Source organism: Erythranthe guttata, chromosome 11, assembly GCF_056151865.1.
Source record: "Erythranthe guttata isolate IM_541 chromosome 11, IM_541, whole genome shotgun sequence".
NCBI classification, from domain to species: domain Eukaryota; kingdom Viridiplantae; phylum Streptophyta; class Magnoliopsida; order Lamiales; family Phrymaceae; genus Erythranthe; species Erythranthe guttata.
Window position 1 is genome coordinate 1,547,329 of NC_142543.1, and position 16,728 is coordinate 1,564,056.

The 16,728-nt window shown below is 30.4% G+C and overlaps 4 protein-coding genes across 6 annotated transcripts; all 4 read left to right on the forward strand.

The window, feature by feature from the left end:
* The first annotated feature begins 3,058 nt into the window (after positions 1–3,058).
* LOC105961366 (uncharacterized) lies at positions 3,059–5,062 on the forward strand. Its single transcript, XM_012985591.2, has 7 exons — positions 3,059–3,208; positions 3,298–3,562; positions 3,656–3,752; positions 3,844–3,971; positions 4,057–4,145; positions 4,439–4,497; positions 4,933–5,062. Exons 1-7 carry the CDS (start codon positions 3,059–3,061, stop codon positions 5,060–5,062), a joined length of 918 nt encoding a protein of 305 aa, XP_012841045.2.
* Positions 3,654–6,059, forward strand: LOC105961379 (uncharacterized). Of its 2 annotated transcripts, XM_088825391.1 has the most exons (9): positions 3,654–3,752; positions 3,844–4,141; positions 4,240–4,369; positions 4,439–4,593; positions 4,933–5,053; positions 5,144–5,321; positions 5,388–5,453; positions 5,536–5,613; positions 5,697–6,059. In XM_088825391.1, exons 6-9 carry the CDS (start codon positions 5,178–5,180, stop codon positions 5,850–5,852), a joined length of 444 nt encoding a protein of 147 aa, XP_088681517.1. In that variant the 5' UTR covers positions 3,654–3,752; positions 3,844–4,141; positions 4,240–4,369; positions 4,439–4,593; positions 4,933–5,053; positions 5,144–5,177; the 3' UTR covers positions 5,853–6,059. The 2 variants fall into 2 exon arrangements, with proteins under 2 accessions (XP_088681517.1, XP_088681516.1); XM_088825390.1 differs by having other exon boundaries at positions 4,933–5,321.
* A 298-nt stretch (positions 6,060–6,357) lies between these two features.
* On the forward strand, positions 6,358–8,802 carry LOC105961380 (Transducin/WD40 repeat-like superfamily protein). Its single transcript, XM_012985604.2, has 3 exons — positions 6,358–6,464; positions 6,698–7,047; positions 7,940–8,802. Exons 2-3 carry the CDS (start codon positions 6,708–6,710, stop codon positions 8,632–8,634), a joined length of 1,035 nt encoding a protein of 344 aa, XP_012841058.2. The 5' UTR covers positions 6,358–6,464; positions 6,698–6,707; the 3' UTR covers positions 8,635–8,802.
* Positions 8,803–10,495: 1,693 nt separating this feature from the next.
* LOC105961415 (Ubiquitin-like superfamily protein) lies at positions 10,496–12,956 on the forward strand. 2 transcript variants are annotated; one of them, XM_012985642.2, is made up of 4 exons: positions 10,496–10,654; positions 11,844–12,029; positions 12,147–12,186; positions 12,661–12,956. In XM_012985642.2, the coding sequence occupies exons 1-4, from the start codon at positions 10,610–10,612 to the stop codon at positions 12,738–12,740; spliced, it is 351 nt and encodes a 116-aa protein (XP_012841096.2). In that variant the 5' UTR covers positions 10,496–10,609; the 3' UTR covers positions 12,741–12,956. The 2 variants fall into 2 exon arrangements, with proteins under 2 accessions (XP_012841096.2, XP_088681737.1); XM_088825611.1 differs by having other exon boundaries at positions 10,510–10,897.
* The last annotated feature ends 3,772 nt before the right edge of the window (positions 12,957–16,728 follow it).

The following is a 16,728-nucleotide window of genomic DNA, read 5'->3' on the forward strand; positions in this document are numbered from 1 at the left end:
GCAGCAACGTCGTTAGATCATGCAAATAGTTGTTTACTATTATTGGTTTTTTTTTCTTGCATACTCTAATATCTATACTTGATGCTCATGAAATAACTTTTCAAAGGTAACATTTATGTCTTACTTTCAGTTTTCAAATTATCAATATGAATTCTCTAAGATTAATTTTTCAAAGACAACGGAAGGAAAATATTTAAAATGAATTTGATGAAATTTGCCTATTTGTTTTGTTTTATGTTTTTCTTTTTCTTTTCTTTTTGATTTTTTTTAATTTGATTAGAATTGCATATATATCAAATAGAAAAGTTATTACTAGATATTTATTTTCCTTATTATGTTCTTCCAAAACAACTAATTGTGGCTCAAAATCTATTTCAACAATCGGATTTAAGATATCTTCTATTTATGATCCACTGAGCCAGTGTTTGATTTTCGGCGATCAAATGAAATCTATTTGCAACATTTATAAACTATTTATTGTGTTCATTACTCATTTTTTTCTAGGCATTTGTTCTTTACTTTGTTATTTGTTAATTTTGTACCGAATCAAATTTTGGTTCTCCTATTTCTCATGTGATATTATCTGAAGCAATTGGCAGCTTCTTCTAATTGACGAAAGAGGTCACAACAAGAAATATTAAGACATTTGTAAGACTACATAAAGGTTAATCAACTTGAGGTATACAAATAAGTAATTTTGTTTCTTTTTTTTCTGTTTAAAAAATATATATAAACTTGATGTCATTAAGACATGTCTTTATTTTTCAGACTACATGTTTTGATTTGAAACAAAGCATAAAATGTGCATATTTGTACAAAAGTTGTGGATACTGAAATACATCTCCCTACCGGTCAAATCTTTCGAAGTTGTATCGTTCTTCTTTTGTTCATTGTGTTTATATACATGATTGACTAACCTTCAATCTTCTACGATTATTGAAAAGTATTTTGGGATCATCATTTGAGTCTTTTTTTAGGGTTTCACCACCCCTGAAAAAATATTGTAATCCTCACTTTTGTTTTTTTATTTCAAGTATTATTGTGTGTAGATTTATGGGATATTTGAATAAAAGAAGTACAGTTTGTTATAAATTCATTCAATTCAATGGTTGTTTTTTTGATCTTGATGTCCCTTCTTTTCAATAATTGATTTTCATTTTGTTTGATTTGAAGCAAGCCAGCACTAAGATTCGAGTGTTACAAGATTTGTGCTAAATAATGTATCATTTTTGTCTTATATCCTTAGAATAGCAATTTAGCGGAGGAAAATTATTTTTAGCTGTCGTATTATTGTAGCATGTAATTGTCTTATTCTTCTTTTTATATATTCTCCTATTTTGCTGCTTCATCTTGACTATTTTATTTTATCTTTATTTTTGTGTTCGTTTCATAATGTTTGTTGCTTATTTGAGATCTATTGTCTGTTATGCAACATAATATATGTTGATACTAAAAATTATTATTGTATTGACGATGTACAAATATTCTCTTTTCAATCTCTAATATTTTCAATTTATTTTTTGATGACGTTGTTGTACATTTATTTCACGATTATTAGTTTGTGCTTTGTTAAATGTTTTATTTCTTTAAGGAATAAGTGAAATAAGGTAACATAATTGTTTGAATTTTATAACTAAATATTTTTATATTATTCAATAATGTTTTTATTATAATTTTATCGTCATGTATTTAAATAATTATTTTCTTCCGTTTTGCAACGTCACCCGTGCATCGCACGGGTATGATTACTAGTATATATATATAAAAAGACAATCCCTTGCCTCATCTTCTGACGCGTGGCAACTTAGGGTTTCTAACCCTAGGGGAAGTTTTATAATTTTTACTATTTTTTGGTGTAAAAATGAAAAAGCCCATATTTCATCTCCCCTAAATTTTATCGGCCGTTTTTTATCATTATCTCTAATTTTTCTCTAAATTTTTATCCCGTTAATTTCTCTTTCAATACCCACTCCCTCAACTGCAGAAACCGCCGATTGAAATCAGTTTTCTCAGTTTTCCCATCGATTTAATAACTTCTAATCTCCAATTTCATGTCTCATCTCTATATCAACACAAATTCTCACACAAATCTTTCAACAATTATTACTTCCCACAAAATTGAAGCTCTTACTTTCCACAAAATTGAAGCTCTAAAATCCGCCGGCCAAAAGTTCAACAAAAATCATCTGGGAGTCGGATTCAAGTACCCTTTGCTGCCAACGAGAGTCACTGCCAACCGTGGTTGAAATTTCAAGTAAGAAATTTTTATTCCACAATTTTTTATATAATCTGCATAAGAGCCAAAGTTAAGCAAAAACATAGGCATAAGATTGGACCAATTTATTTTAAATTATTAACAGTAATAATTGGGTACACGTGAATTATTACCCCCTCCTTGAATGTTTGGCCTAACAAAGAGCCTCCATCCATGCATTTTCTCTTTTCTGAAGCAATTTGTTTAATTTTTTTCAATTTTTATGGTTTTATGATTTAAGAGAAAGAGCCGTCAAAAGGTGAAGATGTTTTTTCGTTTTCTTTGGTCGACGTTTGTGCATTGGGCCTATATATATTATTTGAATTTATCTCCGAGTCCTACATTTTACAAATGTTCATTCATAAGTAGTTTAACAATTGCTAATTTTTACTTAAAAAAAAAGAAAAAAAGCTAAATTAAAAATTGAGTGTGGCTAAATTAATCACGTGATTAATTAGAAAAAGTTCAGTGTTGCACTTTGAAAAGTCAAGCCCCTCTGGGTGCATAAATTAAATTTTATGAACACCTAAGTACAAAATAGCACACGCATTAAATTAAATTTGACGAGTTATAAACTGATAGTTCCTAATTCATTAATTAATAGGAGCAGGGGCTTATGCATGGCAAAACCAGCAATTCATTTGTACTGCACGTTGTTATATAATTGATGCCCTTTTTTTTCAAATTGTTCGAAGTTACCAAATTATAAAGTTGTTCCGTACTATATAAAAATATCTTATAAAAATAATATCAAATTTGAATGGAGCATGTACACTGATTTTCTATTCCATATATCATGTAGATATGGCGCCGCAAGTAACATGTTTCAATGATATTACACCAGACCGCTTTAACTGGAAAGTGGTGGCTCGGGTCATTCAACTTTGGAAAGTTCCTAGCAAGATCGACCAAACTATTATTAATGGTATTGATATGATCTTAGTTGATGGGCAGGTCATTATTTATTTACAAAATTTATTTCTCTTATGGCTATTTAAATTCTGTTTATTGGCTTATTGATATTGTTGCATATATTTTTTCAGGGAGGAAAAATTCATGCGTCTATAAAAAAGACTCAAGTGAACAATTTTTATAATATTGTAAAAGAAGGTAATACTTATGTCTCCCAGAATATTTTGGTAGTTCCGAACGATGGGAAGTACAGGGCTACTCGCAATGCTCACAAGATCATATTTATAAAAACTACTCGGGTAACTAATTACAAAGTCGAGAATATTCCAGGCGTCAATTATGACTTTACGAATTTTCGTGACATCATTAATGATGGGGATGACACATGGCTTAGTGGTAAAATATTTTTAAAATATTAAAATATGTGTTTTCTTAATTTATTATACAAACATTGCAATATTTTATACGCATATACTTTTTTTTTTCCAGATGTTATTGGACATGTTATAGAAAGAGATGAAGTGAAAGATATTAACAAAAGTGGACACAGCCACAAGATACTAGAGATCACTCTTCAAGACTTATCGTGAGTATTTTTAGATTATATACAGTAAATTCAATTGATGTTGAATGGTTTCGTATTTATGATCTTCTAATTTATTACATGTGGTTCTCAGAGAGAATCAAATAAAATGCACTCTATGGGACCAATACGCCGATCAAATGGCTTTGCATATTAGTAATCAAAACTCAGCTGACCCAATCATCATTATTCTGGAGATGTGTCTGGTCAAAAGTTTTAATGGTAATTCCTATCTTTAGTTACATTTAAATATTGCATTAAAGTTTCACTTCATTTTATTAATTCACATATTTATTTTATTTTGTAGGTCAGAATAGTATTTCTAATGCTTTCCACAACTCAAGATTGTTGATAAATGAAAACTCCGAGGAACATAGGGCGTACAGAGAAAAGCTAGTTCGTTTAAAACTACCATGTTTTAGTAATTCTTACTGAAGCATTTTATAATGTACAATGCAATTTATTCTTCACTATTTGTACGTATATACAGACTCATTAGGCAAGATGGCACATTTACACAATCAATCAGCGTGTCATCAAATCATCGATCGACGGGGATTGCAGATGATTTGTTGCTAACGAAGCAAATGACGATAAATAATTTGAGAGATTGCACTACTGTAAGTAAATTATTTCTCCTCGACTTATTTTACAAATTTGACAAAACTAATTGTAAATTATATTTTTAGGAACGCGCTGTTGTTGTACTTGCCAAGGTAATTGATATCGATCCAGATACCAAATGGTGGTATGATGCATGTCCTAAATGTTTCAGAAAGGTAGAGCAAACAAGTACACAATTTTGTTGCCCAAAATGTTCTAAGGATATTGATCCAATCCCACGGTAATTTTAATAAATGAACTGATTTTTTTTTTACGTATTTATTATAGCATTATTATTATAATTTATTTTATATATATTATTTATAGAAAAACTCAGTTTGTCAGCACTTGAACAATTTAAAATAGGTGCAAGTATTACTCTTAGTAGCAAAAAGTCTTCCATAATTCATTATTTTTTTCCAAATTATCGGAAGAAAGTAATTAAAATATTTTCTATAATTCATAATTTTTTTCCAAAATGGGCTAAGGATGTTGATCCAATGCCACGGTAATTTAATCTTCCATAATAGGAGTTGCCCTATAACTATAAGTATGGTGTTTCACAAGTTCATACATACAGGTATAGGCTTCAAGTACTGGTATTTGATACTATTGGATCCACTAAGTTTGTCATGTTTGATAAATTCGTTTGCAAAATCGTGGGCAAATCAGCAACCGAACTTATTGGTGACGTGCATAAGGTAATATAAAAACCACTTTCATATGGAATGCTGAATTACTTCTATTTATATTTAATTTTCAAAAAATCCTTGATCATTGCTTTTTGGTAGGATAATTTGACCGATACAATTCCTAAAGAATTTGATGCCATCATCAAAAAATGAATTTATGTTCAAGGTCGAAATCAGTGCGATGAACATATCAAAAAGTTGGTCAGTTTATACTGTAAAAACAATGACGGGTGATCACGAACTTATTCGACAGTTTCGTGTTATGCATTCTATCGAGGTATAAGGCCACAAATATAGTTTATATGTTGCATCATAAAATTATATTAATTTTTGTTAACTACAGGAATTTGTTGATGAGGATGAACACTCATCCGACAACAATGCTCAACAGCAAGGCGACAATTTGGATGTAAGAGTTGTTTATAACACAACTATTATTTTCATTTATACACAAGTTAATGAAATCTACCTTCCTCCAATAATATTTGTAGGATTTTGTCGAACCCGATGATGAGACGACTCCAATCAGTAAATTACGTGGTAAAGAACTTAGTAACAACAACTTAAATGTAAGAATTATTTATAACACAACAATTATTTCTATCATTTACACATATCAATAACATATACCCTCTTTTAATAAATTTTGTAGGATTTCACCGATTCTCATGATAAGGCGACACCAATCATTAAATTGCGTGGTAAAGGACTTGGTGTAGAAGCTGCGTCTTCTAATTTATCCAATGATGAAACTACAAAAATGTCAACTACCAAGTCATATAAGAGGATCAAAACAGAGAAACCATGACATAATAGTCTACCACATTATTGTATTGTTGGCGGCAATACAATAACATTAACTATTGTGGTGTTTTCATTTTTAGAACACCTTTCTCTCGGTGTATGTTTCAAGATTTTTATTTATCTGGTCGCTATGTTAATTTTAATTATGTTGTTTTTCTAGATTTTCAGTTTTCAGTTGCAACTTTTTTAAGACTTGCAGTAGGTGGTTGCTATATACTTTGCACTATAAATTTCTAATATCATTGAAAAATGTTCATCGTATTTGTTTTAACGATCACTACTAACATTCACTCCATATATATATTCACAAGAACAAAAACCATATTTTTTTTCTAAATTTGTTAGAATTATTTTTTCTCTATGTATTCAATTATCTGTTACAATATGACAAAACAATTATCACAATATTCACACGGGTGTATTACTAGTTAAACATTAAATCCATAATAAAATATTAACTGGTCATCATTAAATATTAATTAATGAATTAATTAACGAGGCCTTTATTTAAGAAGTAGGTTATATAGGTCGAGTCCAAGTCAGCAAGCCCAAACCCATCTTACCTGACAGAGGGACCTTTGCTCCGATTTACTTCCGACAATCAACCAACTTAACGGTAAGCAATGGCGCTCCAAGTTCGTTAAATTCCTTCCTTTTTGTACTGTAACTCTTGCCGTACTGTGGAAATTGGGCGTGAGAAGTTTTCTCAACTTAAATAGGCATCTCAGTTTTCTTGATTTTCTCTTTGTACTCTGCCACATCACGTGTTCGACGAAATGCCCCACTGAGCAGACCTCCGTATTTTTTGAATTCTTGAATACTTATGCTTGTTTTCCCGTACGTGTTCAGGTGATTTAAAATGGACGTGGGCCATTGCATCTTAGATGGAAACACCGACGCAGTTGAGTTTTGTCCACATAATTCGTTCCACAACGTGCTTGCTGCCTCCACTTACGTGCTTCAAGAGGGCGATCCCCCCAGTCGATCCGGTTGCATAACCCTATTCGACGTCGACGCTGAAAATGGTCGGCTCGAGTTGGTTCAGAAAGTGGAAACAGGTGGCATTTTCGATATTAAGTGGGCCCCGGTGCTCTCGGAGAATCCAGCCGGCCCGCCTTTGCTTGCTCAAGCTGATGCTGATGGTTGTGTTAAGGTTTATAGCCTGCAAACTTCTGATTCAGATGGTTCGAGAATACGCAGTGAGTTTTTCTTTTTTCCTGTTTCGTTTTTACTAATCTGTATAGAATCGTCTCGAGCTGTCGGATGAAATGTGTTTCAACTTTCAATTGGTGCTTGATTATAGGCTTTCTTGATACTGTTCGTATACAAATTAAAACTTTTTTCAGTCCCAAATTATAGTCTTAGAAACAAGAAATGATTAGTTAACTGTGCTTCATATTTTCAATCTGAATACTTTGAAATTGTGGAAATCGATGTTGTTTGTAATAATATACACTCGAAGTTTTTTGTGTCCATTGTAGCTGGATCTAACCCAATTATCGGCGACCGTGAAATTGTAGTAGTGTTATTTGATTGAAAGCGTCGAATCTATGAATGATCGTCGACTTGTCCTTTATGACGTAGGGTTTTGAGTTAACGGCTGAGAGCAGTTACCGAATTGCATCTGATTTTAATTGGAAAAAATAAAGTTTTCATCCCTCAACTTTGCATCGATTTCACATTTGGTCCCTCATGTTCACAAAAAACACATTTGGTCCCTTATGTTTCAAAAATTTTAGTCTTTTCCGTCAATATCCCGTTAAAACTAACAGAATCAAGCGTGTGCCCATCACTGCCTTAACTAACGGACTAACGGTAAATTGACGGAAATGACCTAAAATGTTAAATTATTTGAACATGACGGACCAAATGTGTTTTTTGTGAACATGGAGGACCAAATGTGTAATCGGTGCAAACTTGAGGGATTAAAACTGTAAATTTTCCCGATTTTAATTGATATATTAATTTAAACAGTTGTACCTCCAGTTGCATAGTAATGACACGCAGTCGAAAATTTGTCGTGTTTCTTACGATCATTTCTCATATGCGAAACTGTACGAGTAACGATATTATTCCTTATGCTTGATACAGATAATACCCTAAAAGAAGTTTCCGGAAAATGCATCAGTTCTTCGATGTGCTTGTGCATCGACTGGAATCAATCCGCCACATCAATGGCAGTGGGCCATTCAAACGGATCAATCTCCATAGTCTCACTGAACGAATCCGAAATAAATCTACTCCAAGAATTTAAAGCCCACGATTTCGAGGTTTGGGCAGCTTCATTCGATATCCAACAGCCAAAACTCGTCTACACGGGCTCAGACGACTGCAAATTCACCGGCTGGGATTTACGAGACAACCCCTCGAACTTAGTTTTCCAAAACAAAAAAACCCACAAAATGGGAATTTGCTGCATTGCAAAAAGCCCGTTCGATCAAAACACTCTGCTCACCGGCAGTTACGAAGAGTGCTTGAGAATATGGGATGTGAGAAACATTTCGATGCCTGTGTGTGAGTCTTCGATAAGTCTTGGTGGAGGTGTTTGGAGAATTAAGCACCATCCGATTAAATCGGGATTGGTTTTGAGTGCATGTATGCATAATGGATTTGCTGTTGTTAAATTCGAAGGGGGTGAAATTCGAGTGGTGGAAAGGTATAATAAACATGGCTCGCTTGCTTACGGAGCCGATTGGCAAAGAGGGGAGAGTCGAGCCGTTGCTACTTGCTCGTTTTATGATCGGCTTGTTCGTGTGTGGAAACCCAAAGGTGATATATTTTTATGATATTCGATTTTTTTTGTTTAATTATTTTTTTGGGAAAAATAATGTTTTTTTTTTTTTTTTTTAACTTTCTTGAATGTTATGAACACATTTCTCAGTGATTGTGGCTGCCTTTTTTATTTTTATATTTCCATACACACTTTATTGAATTTATCAAGCATTTTTATCCTATATCTACACATCCATGACGGTATTACTGTACAGTTTTATAAATGCTACACTTGGTAAAATACATCGGATGATTTTACACTATAGAGTGACACATAATAATACATATTTATATGTATGTGTGGCTAGTGGATGCTATTTTATAAATCAATGGTGCAAAATCACGGACGTGTGTAACATCTCTTAAACTATTGAGTTTTTGGGAAAAAAAATTGAAATACCAATTATAAAATGGGGCGTGCTAAATCGCACACTAAAATTTACTAAATCCCACACATAAATTTAAAAAAAAAATCTCTCTCTACTCGTATTCTTCCTAACTTCTCTCTAAGATAATTTTATCAAAGTCACCCAAAATTCATTATTTTTACGTGAATAATCATAAAAAATGAGTTCAATTTTATTTAATATTTATTCACTTTCATTAAGCCTTTTTCATTATTCAAATTCATATTAGTTCGATTTTTTTTTATCAAATTCCAACTTTATTTTAGTTTGGACACGTGAAGATTTTTCTCAAATTCAAACTTGAAATGCTAGGGACGTTTTTAGTGTGTGATTTGTGAAAAAAGTTAGGGAAAAAAGAAGGTAGAGAAGGAGAAGAGAAGTTTTTAGAGAGATAAATATTTTTAATTATTTGCAAGATTTGGTAAAATTAGTGTGGGATTTAGCATTTCATTTATAAAATATAGTAATTATTTAGTCCCGGGCTAGTGGTGTCATATTTTATTTTAGGGGCGTGCTAAATCCCACATTAAAATTTACTAAATCCCACACATAAATTAAAAAAAAAAATCTTCTCTCTGCTCATATTCTCTCTAAAATAATTTTATCTAAGTCACTCAAAATTCATTAATTTTTTACGTGAATAATCCTAAAAAACGAGTCCCGTTTTATTTAATATTTATTCAAATTCATTAAGTTTTTTTAATTATTCAAATTCATATCGATTCGGATTTTTTCCTCAAAATCCAACTTTATTTTAGTTTGAACATGTAAATATTTTTGTCAAATTCGAACTTCGAATGCTAGCTAGGGACGTTATTAGTGTGTGATTTTGTGAAAAAATTAGGGAAAAAGAAGAAGTGTGGGAAAGTAGAAGAAAAATTTTTAACGAGATAAATATTTTTTTGTTATGTGCATGATTTAATAAAATTAGTGTGGGATTTAGCATTTCAATTTATTTTATTTCTTATAACTTTTGTATTCTATTATACGTCATGTGATAGTAATTAAAAAAAATATAGTCTAATTTTAAAATAATAATAATAAAATAAATGGCAAATTAGGGTCACCCCTGAATATGGTCAAATTACCAAAAATCCTTCATGTTTGGGTAATTACAGTCACCCCTCAACTTTGTATTAACTTACGAAAAAACCCATTCAGAGGTAAATTTAGGGATGTGAAATTGCTAAAAACGAACCGAAATTTCGGTACGTCAACATTTCATAACATTTACCGGACTAAATATACGATTGATTCAGTAAATCCTAATTACATGAGTTTTATATAAAAATATTTAAAATGAGGGGTAGCTATAATTATTCAAACAATAGGATTTTTTTAGTAATTTGGTCGTACGCCGTAATTTGCTCTAAAATAAATAAATATGACAATGACACAAAATATATTGTGAGAAAAAAAAAATAATAATAATAATAATAATATTTACAAGTCCATTATATTTCACCGTTTTCATTTAATTATGGGTTTATAAACACAGTTTCATTTCAACTGAGGATCACAAAATTTCACTTTCCTTCTTCACCAAATTTTACCCCGTCGGAGTAATACTTCAATCTTCAGTATGTCGCAGCCATCGCCGCTTCCGAAGAGCTCCGATGATCAAACTGTATGATTTTCCTTTTCGCAAAATTCGATTAATCTTGTACTTTTATTTTTCTCGGAATTCCCAATTTTGCGTTACATTCACTTGGGGTTGGTTCTCAAAATCGATCGATTACTATGAAATCTTCGTCTAATGTTCACTTTGAGTCAGCTGTGTTTGTTGCTTACTTTTCCATGGTAATTTAAACAAGGAGATTTCACGGCACTGGATAATGTGGGCCAATTTGGAATTGATTTTGAAATTTAGGTATTCCTGTGGGAATTTTTTGTTTGTTTATTTATTTATTCAGTGGGCAAATAACTTCAGCAATTTTATTTACCAGTGGAGTTGAATTTGTTCAAGATTTTATGTATTACTAGCTAACAAATTTAATCATGAGGTTATGGGTGTTAGAAATTAGAATATTGTTCACTTGTTAAGCCATTATTCGGAGTTTTTCTCAACTTTTTAGACTGAATTGTACATTAATGCCTCATTTGGTTGTGGAGATTAGCCATGATTTACTAATAATGGACTTTGTTTGATGTTTGGTATCCCCAATAACTTGTTTGGTCGACCCGTAAATATTATGTTATCATGCATTATCTTGCCTTTTAGGCATGGTTTTTATTGGACTTTCCAAGGTACAAATGGATTTCATTAGATTATTTAATCTTATCTTGGCAACCAAACGGGGCCTAATTATAAAGTTGATTATGTTCGGGGGATTATAATTGCTCTTATTCAGTAGTGGGTATTTTTCTTTCTGCGGCTATTGATCTGTTTCGTTAAATTTACGTCTGCTCATATGGATATAACTACAATTTTTTTGTCTAATTGTTGGAACGGCAATAATTAATTCGAAATTGTTCGTTATATGTCATGAAGATAAAGAATAGTTTTGTAGTTTCTGAATGAAGGACTATTGATTTCCGACTGCTAAAAAAAGGTTTTAGATTGTGAAAGTGGAGAACATAATGATAATCTTTCTGCTTGCACATGTACTATAAAGTACTTGACGGTTAATTTATCTCGTACTATTTATGGAAATTCCTGTGTCCTAATTTATGAGAAATATTTGTGTTATTTTTCATAAAAGTTCTTACAAGTATGTTTTAAAAACTTATTGCATATACTTATGTTTCGATCAGTTTACTGCAGCCAATGAGAAAAGCTAATTTGTATGCGTAATTTCGTTAAATTCACTGTGCAGGTGATGTATATTCGTGTAAAACGGAACAAGACAACTTACTTTCTGCAATGTCTGCCGAGCGAGACAGTTCTACAAATTAAAGAGAAGTTGCAAGAACTCCTTGATCAACCAGTCAATGATCAACGTTTGACTTTATTGCCAAATCGGGAAATATTAGACGATTCAAAATCACTGGCTGATCAGAAGGTTTATCAAATAACTTCAAATGGCGCTTGTTGTTTTGATTTCAGAACGCTCGTTTTTTTTAAAACATAATTCGACTTCAATCTAATACATTAAATTATTGTGCTCTATCTTTTTCAGGTTGAGAATGATGCTGTTGTTGCCCTAACTCTGAGAAAAGGTTCTCTTACATTCTATTCATATATAAAGTGTGTGTGTGTGTATATATATATACACACACACACACACTTTAATATACGACCGACTTCCTTTCTGGCTGGCAGAATATCTTCTATTTCCAACTTTATCTATCTTTCTCCGTTAACACCATAACTCGATACAGTCTTCTTTAAGTGGACTATACGGAATATCTTTGATGTTTTCATATAGACGAGGGTTGAATCGAACCCTTTTTTAGTCTGAAATGATTACTCAAAGATGCTGCAAGTTTTTTTCGTTTTCAAGAAATTGTCGTATTGCATATTCCAAATCAAGACTTGGTAATCTAGTATTGGTTTTGTTGGAATCTAAAAATAAGAATATTGAAACCTACTGTGGATTATTTCGACTGAAGACTTTGTAAATACCGTGTTTTTTTGGCTTTGCTCGTATTCGGTAGTAGCTCTGATACGGAACTGTTTACTTTCATTTTCAGATGACAGCGAATTTGAAGAAGTGAACATTGTGAGAGCGAATGATTTTTACCAATCCCGGGAGACAGATGCCGGTTTCTGATTGGTTGTTGGATTGCTTTATGGTCACTGGATTTTTCGATTCTAGAGCAGCTTTTCGTGTCTTGATGGAGTTTTCTTGTCTTGAGACGTTCGAATGATATTATAGCCTTTCGTATAATTGTGAGGCCATAAAATATATTGGAATTCTGGGTTAATATATTCATGGGAAACTTTTAATCTCCTATTATTAAGAGAAAAGAAGCTGCAATTGTTTGAATTAAGTTCCAATATATTTTTTATATATATAATATAACCCCCAAAAAAAGGGCAAAGTTCACTTTGCACCCCTGAAGTTATGAGTATCGCAAATACATCCCTTAATTACGAAATGTAATAATTCAGAGGTGCAAAGTGAACTTTGCTCAAAAAGAAATATACATTTGAGGATTTATATTAATTTATTTTATCATTTTATCGTGCCAAATGAGTGCCTATCATTTGTGCTTTGGTCCTCCACTCACCAATATTCATTTTCAACATTAAAAAATAAATAAAAATTTACAAGTTAATTATACACTTACAAAAATATGATTATCTAAATCTGCAATAAATATTTATGATGTTTTTAGATAATAAATTTGTAATTATGAGCTGTGTATTAATTAGTATCTTCAGAAAAAAGAATGAGCTTAATCATAATTTTATTCTAATTCTTTAATTATGAGGTGGTTACATAAAATGATAGAATCATGTGCAGTAGCTTTAAAAAAATCACAATAAAAAAATAAATAAAAATCATAGTCGCAATATTAAAAACGTTATTAGATATCGGCGAGTAGGGACAATATGGTCCAAACACATGACATGCGTTTTCTCTTATGTCATAATTCATAATAACATGGGCTGCAACTTACATAACAATATAATGATAATCCATGGTTTTATACATATTATATATATAAATATGAAGGTCAAATGAAAAATTGACCTTGATTACTAATTAAAAATTGATTAGTACTACTAATGAATTTCTTGCTTTACACATTAATTATATATATTTCTTCATTAGTGATTCGTTGTATTGAACCAAAAATAAAACAAGAGATGGCCCCCAATTTGAACATCATCGTAGTGAACAATACCCGTCAGCAGACAAACCCATGTACAAAAAGGCAAGTCAAATAACTGTCGTGATTGGTATATTTCTTATTGACCAAAATAATAAAACATTTTTTTATTGGATTTATATATAAGATATGACAAACTTTACAAAATGTGGTCTTAAATCTTAGCTGAGCAAGGTAGTTTGTGTCAATTGACTCACGTTCAAATCTCTGTTGTTTAGTCTTTCATGTGATCTGCAACCTATTGTACGTGTGAGTATGGTTGATTTATTTTTCTTATGATATGACGGTGGGGCAATTGAATTCAAGATGAATAATTTGTGGGCATGATAAATTCAATATTGAATGTATTTTAGAGCTATGTCAAAAAGTGAAAAGAGTAGTGTAAGTCAAGTAATCAATCTTGTTGAGAGAAATGCTTTGATTTATTTATGTTCTCATTGATTCACTAGTATAGTAGTTCCACATAATTTTTGCTATGTATTTCATAATTATAGTGGTGGACACAATTAAATGGATAATAAATAATTGTTTGAGGCTTTGGTGGACATAATTAAATGGAAATTTAATAATTGTATAGATTTAATAGGGTTGTACACAAACACAAACACACATATTTATATTGGTGTGTAGATCAGTAGTAAAAATCCAACCAGTGTAACCTTCACTGAATTTAGCATAGAAATAACTGTATTTGGTATTTGTATGATTTTATTAGTGGGGCTGAAAATCAAATCAAGCTGCTCGATATTTAATTAGGAATTTTTCTTTACAAGCTAGTTTGAGATCAATTTGTTGACATATAATTAATCAAACTTGAAAATATACTTTTGTGCGATAAGTTATGAATTTCAGTTTGAGCTGAATATGGAGCTCGATTAAATATGCTCGATTAAATATAAATTAAAAATAGGTATAAAAAATCAAGCTCTATTCGTGTTCATCTCAATTAAATCTTGTTCAAGCTCAATTCAATTTTTTTTTTTCTTATCAAAACAAATTCAAACACAGAGTTTCAAATTTCGATAAAAAAAAAAAAATAGAGAAACTTTAATAAATATAAGTTGAGCTCAATTAGATATATATATATTTATTTACACCCTTATCTATGACCCATGAATAGTGTCTTTGTGGGCCCATGATAATGGGCCTATTCAAGCATGTAAGACAAATACAAAATAATATCTATATTTATAATAATCATATATATTATAAATATGTTCTAAAAATCTATATAATATATAAAAGTTGAATTGCATAGCTAATTGCTTGACATTTGGCAATTTTAATTGATGACATGTCCTCAATTTCATCCCAAGTGGCGAATTGATTGGTGGAAATAAATCATCAAAAAACATGTCATCATTTTCCAAAATCAAAGGTAATTAAATATATTTAATTATTTTATTTATCTATTTATATCCTACCATTTATAAAATGCTCTAAATATATCAACTTTCTTGGAAACCCTAAATAAATTTATTTTTGAATTTAATTTTATAATTAATTTAATTTGAATTTAGTTAAATTCGATTTAAAATCTTCCCTTATTATAATTGCATGATTGGCGGTGTTACGAATTTTTTTAAATTTTAATTCATAAAATTGGATTTATATTAAAAAAACATATTGCAGAATAAATTATTTGATATTATACATTTTACATGAACATGACCAGAGAATATGTATTTTTTTACTAATTTAATATTATATATTAATATTATCTGTAAAAAAGAAAGATACATGTTTGAATTTACTATCTTGCGAAAATTGACACTATTTGTTATTCCATGTGTAGAGTAATGTACTCCCAATTATTTACCATATTGAAAATTATAATACATAAATTTCATGTTATTATTTAAATAATTATTTTTTCTTCACTGATTCCAGTGACAATAAACTTTACGATTGATTTAACCTTTTTAATTATATACTAATTAAAATACAAATTTTATTATGATTATACTAATAAATTGAATAACCTAAGTTAAGTTTAATCAATTCATAAAAAAACGAATTGATTTTATATATTTCAAAATATAATAATTCTAAATCTTTGGAATTAAATTTGTTTATCCATTTTATTTAATGGCTAACATTAAGAATATCAATTGTTTTGTTTAAAATGTATAATGATTGTATATATTATATATTGTATTCCACTAATAAGCATTTTATTATAATTCTAATAAATATAATGAAGTAAATATCTACACCAACTCCAACCCAAAAGTATCAAAATGAGTTCGCAAATATTTATGTGCTATTTAATATTTTGTTTTGATATTTATCTAAATGTATTTTCTTCAACCATAGGTATTAAATAGTTGTTAATTAAATATATCTAATTGCGACATGTTATTTTCTAAATGGACACTGAGGTGGTTAAATTCATAACTCGTGTTTGATATTTTATTCTGCATGATTGCATAATGTATTTTTTACATTTTGAAAGATGAAATGTCAAAATACCTCAATTCATAACTCTATTAGAATTAAAAATTACTATCTTAGAGTATAAAAATAGTGGTTAAATGTTTTGATAGCTTATTTAATAATCCCACTCGAATGCTCTTGCCGTAAATAGTTTATATTAATAATTCCCCTAATGTTTGTTTCCGTCTTACATCGACCCCCTTATGGTATGATTTTCAAGGATTATTACGTGGAATATTCCAATAATGCTTATTATACCCTGCACACACGACATTTCTTTATGGTAATTTTTAAAGACAAAAATTACCCTCAGGTGAACTTTACACGAAATCTTTATTCTTCTTAAATAACACTTTCACAATTTTTTATTATTACCATGACAACCCTGAGGGTAACTTTTTAGTTTAAAAAGTACTATAAAAGAAATGTCACGTCTGCAATGGTGGACTCCATATTTTTTGGGACATTACATGGAATAAAAAAGAT

Bases quoted from the DNA above. Each gene is read 5' to 3' on its own strand.
- LOC105961366 (XM_012985591.2), top strand. From the start codon at position 3,059: ATGGCGCCGCAAGTAACATGTTTCAATGATATTACACCAGACCGCTTT. The intron at 3,209-3,297 runs GTCATTATTTAT...ATATTTTTTCAG, and splicing joins TGATCTTAGTTGATGGGCAG to GGAGGAAAAATTCATGCGTC. The intron at 4,498-4,932 runs GTATGATGCATG...TCATACATACAG, and splicing joins GATCCAGATACCAAATGGTG to GTATAGGCTTCAAGTACTGG.
- LOC105961379 (XM_088825390.1), top strand. From the start codon at position 5,178: ATGCCATCATCAAAAAATGAATTTATGTTCAAGGTCGAAATCAGTGCG. The intron at 5,322-5,387 runs GTATAAGGCCAC...TGTTAACTACAG, and splicing joins GTGTTATGCATTCTATCGAG to GAATTTGTTGATGAGGATGA. The intron at 5,454-5,535 runs GTAAGAGTTGTT...TAATATTTGTAG, and splicing joins AGCAAGGCGACAATTTGGAT to GATTTTGTCGAACCCGATGA.
- LOC105961380 (XM_012985604.2), top strand. From the start codon at position 6,708: ATGGACGTGGGCCATTGCATCTTAGATGGAAACACCGACGCAGTTGAG. The intron at 7,048-7,939 runs GTGAGTTTTTCT...TGCTTGATACAG, and splicing joins AGATGGTTCGAGAATACGCA to ATAATACCCTAAAAGAAGTT.
- LOC105961415 (XM_012985642.2), top strand. From the start codon at position 10,610: ATGTCGCAGCCATCGCCGCTTCCGAAGAGCTCCGATGATCAAACT. The intron at 12,030-12,146 runs GTTTATCAAATA...TATCTTTTTCAG, and splicing joins AATCACTGGCTGATCAGAAG to GTTGAGAATGATGCTGTTGT. The intron at 12,187-12,660 runs GTTCTCTTACAT...TTTCATTTTCAG, and splicing joins TGCCCTAACTCTGAGAAAAG to ATGACAGCGAATTTGAAGAA.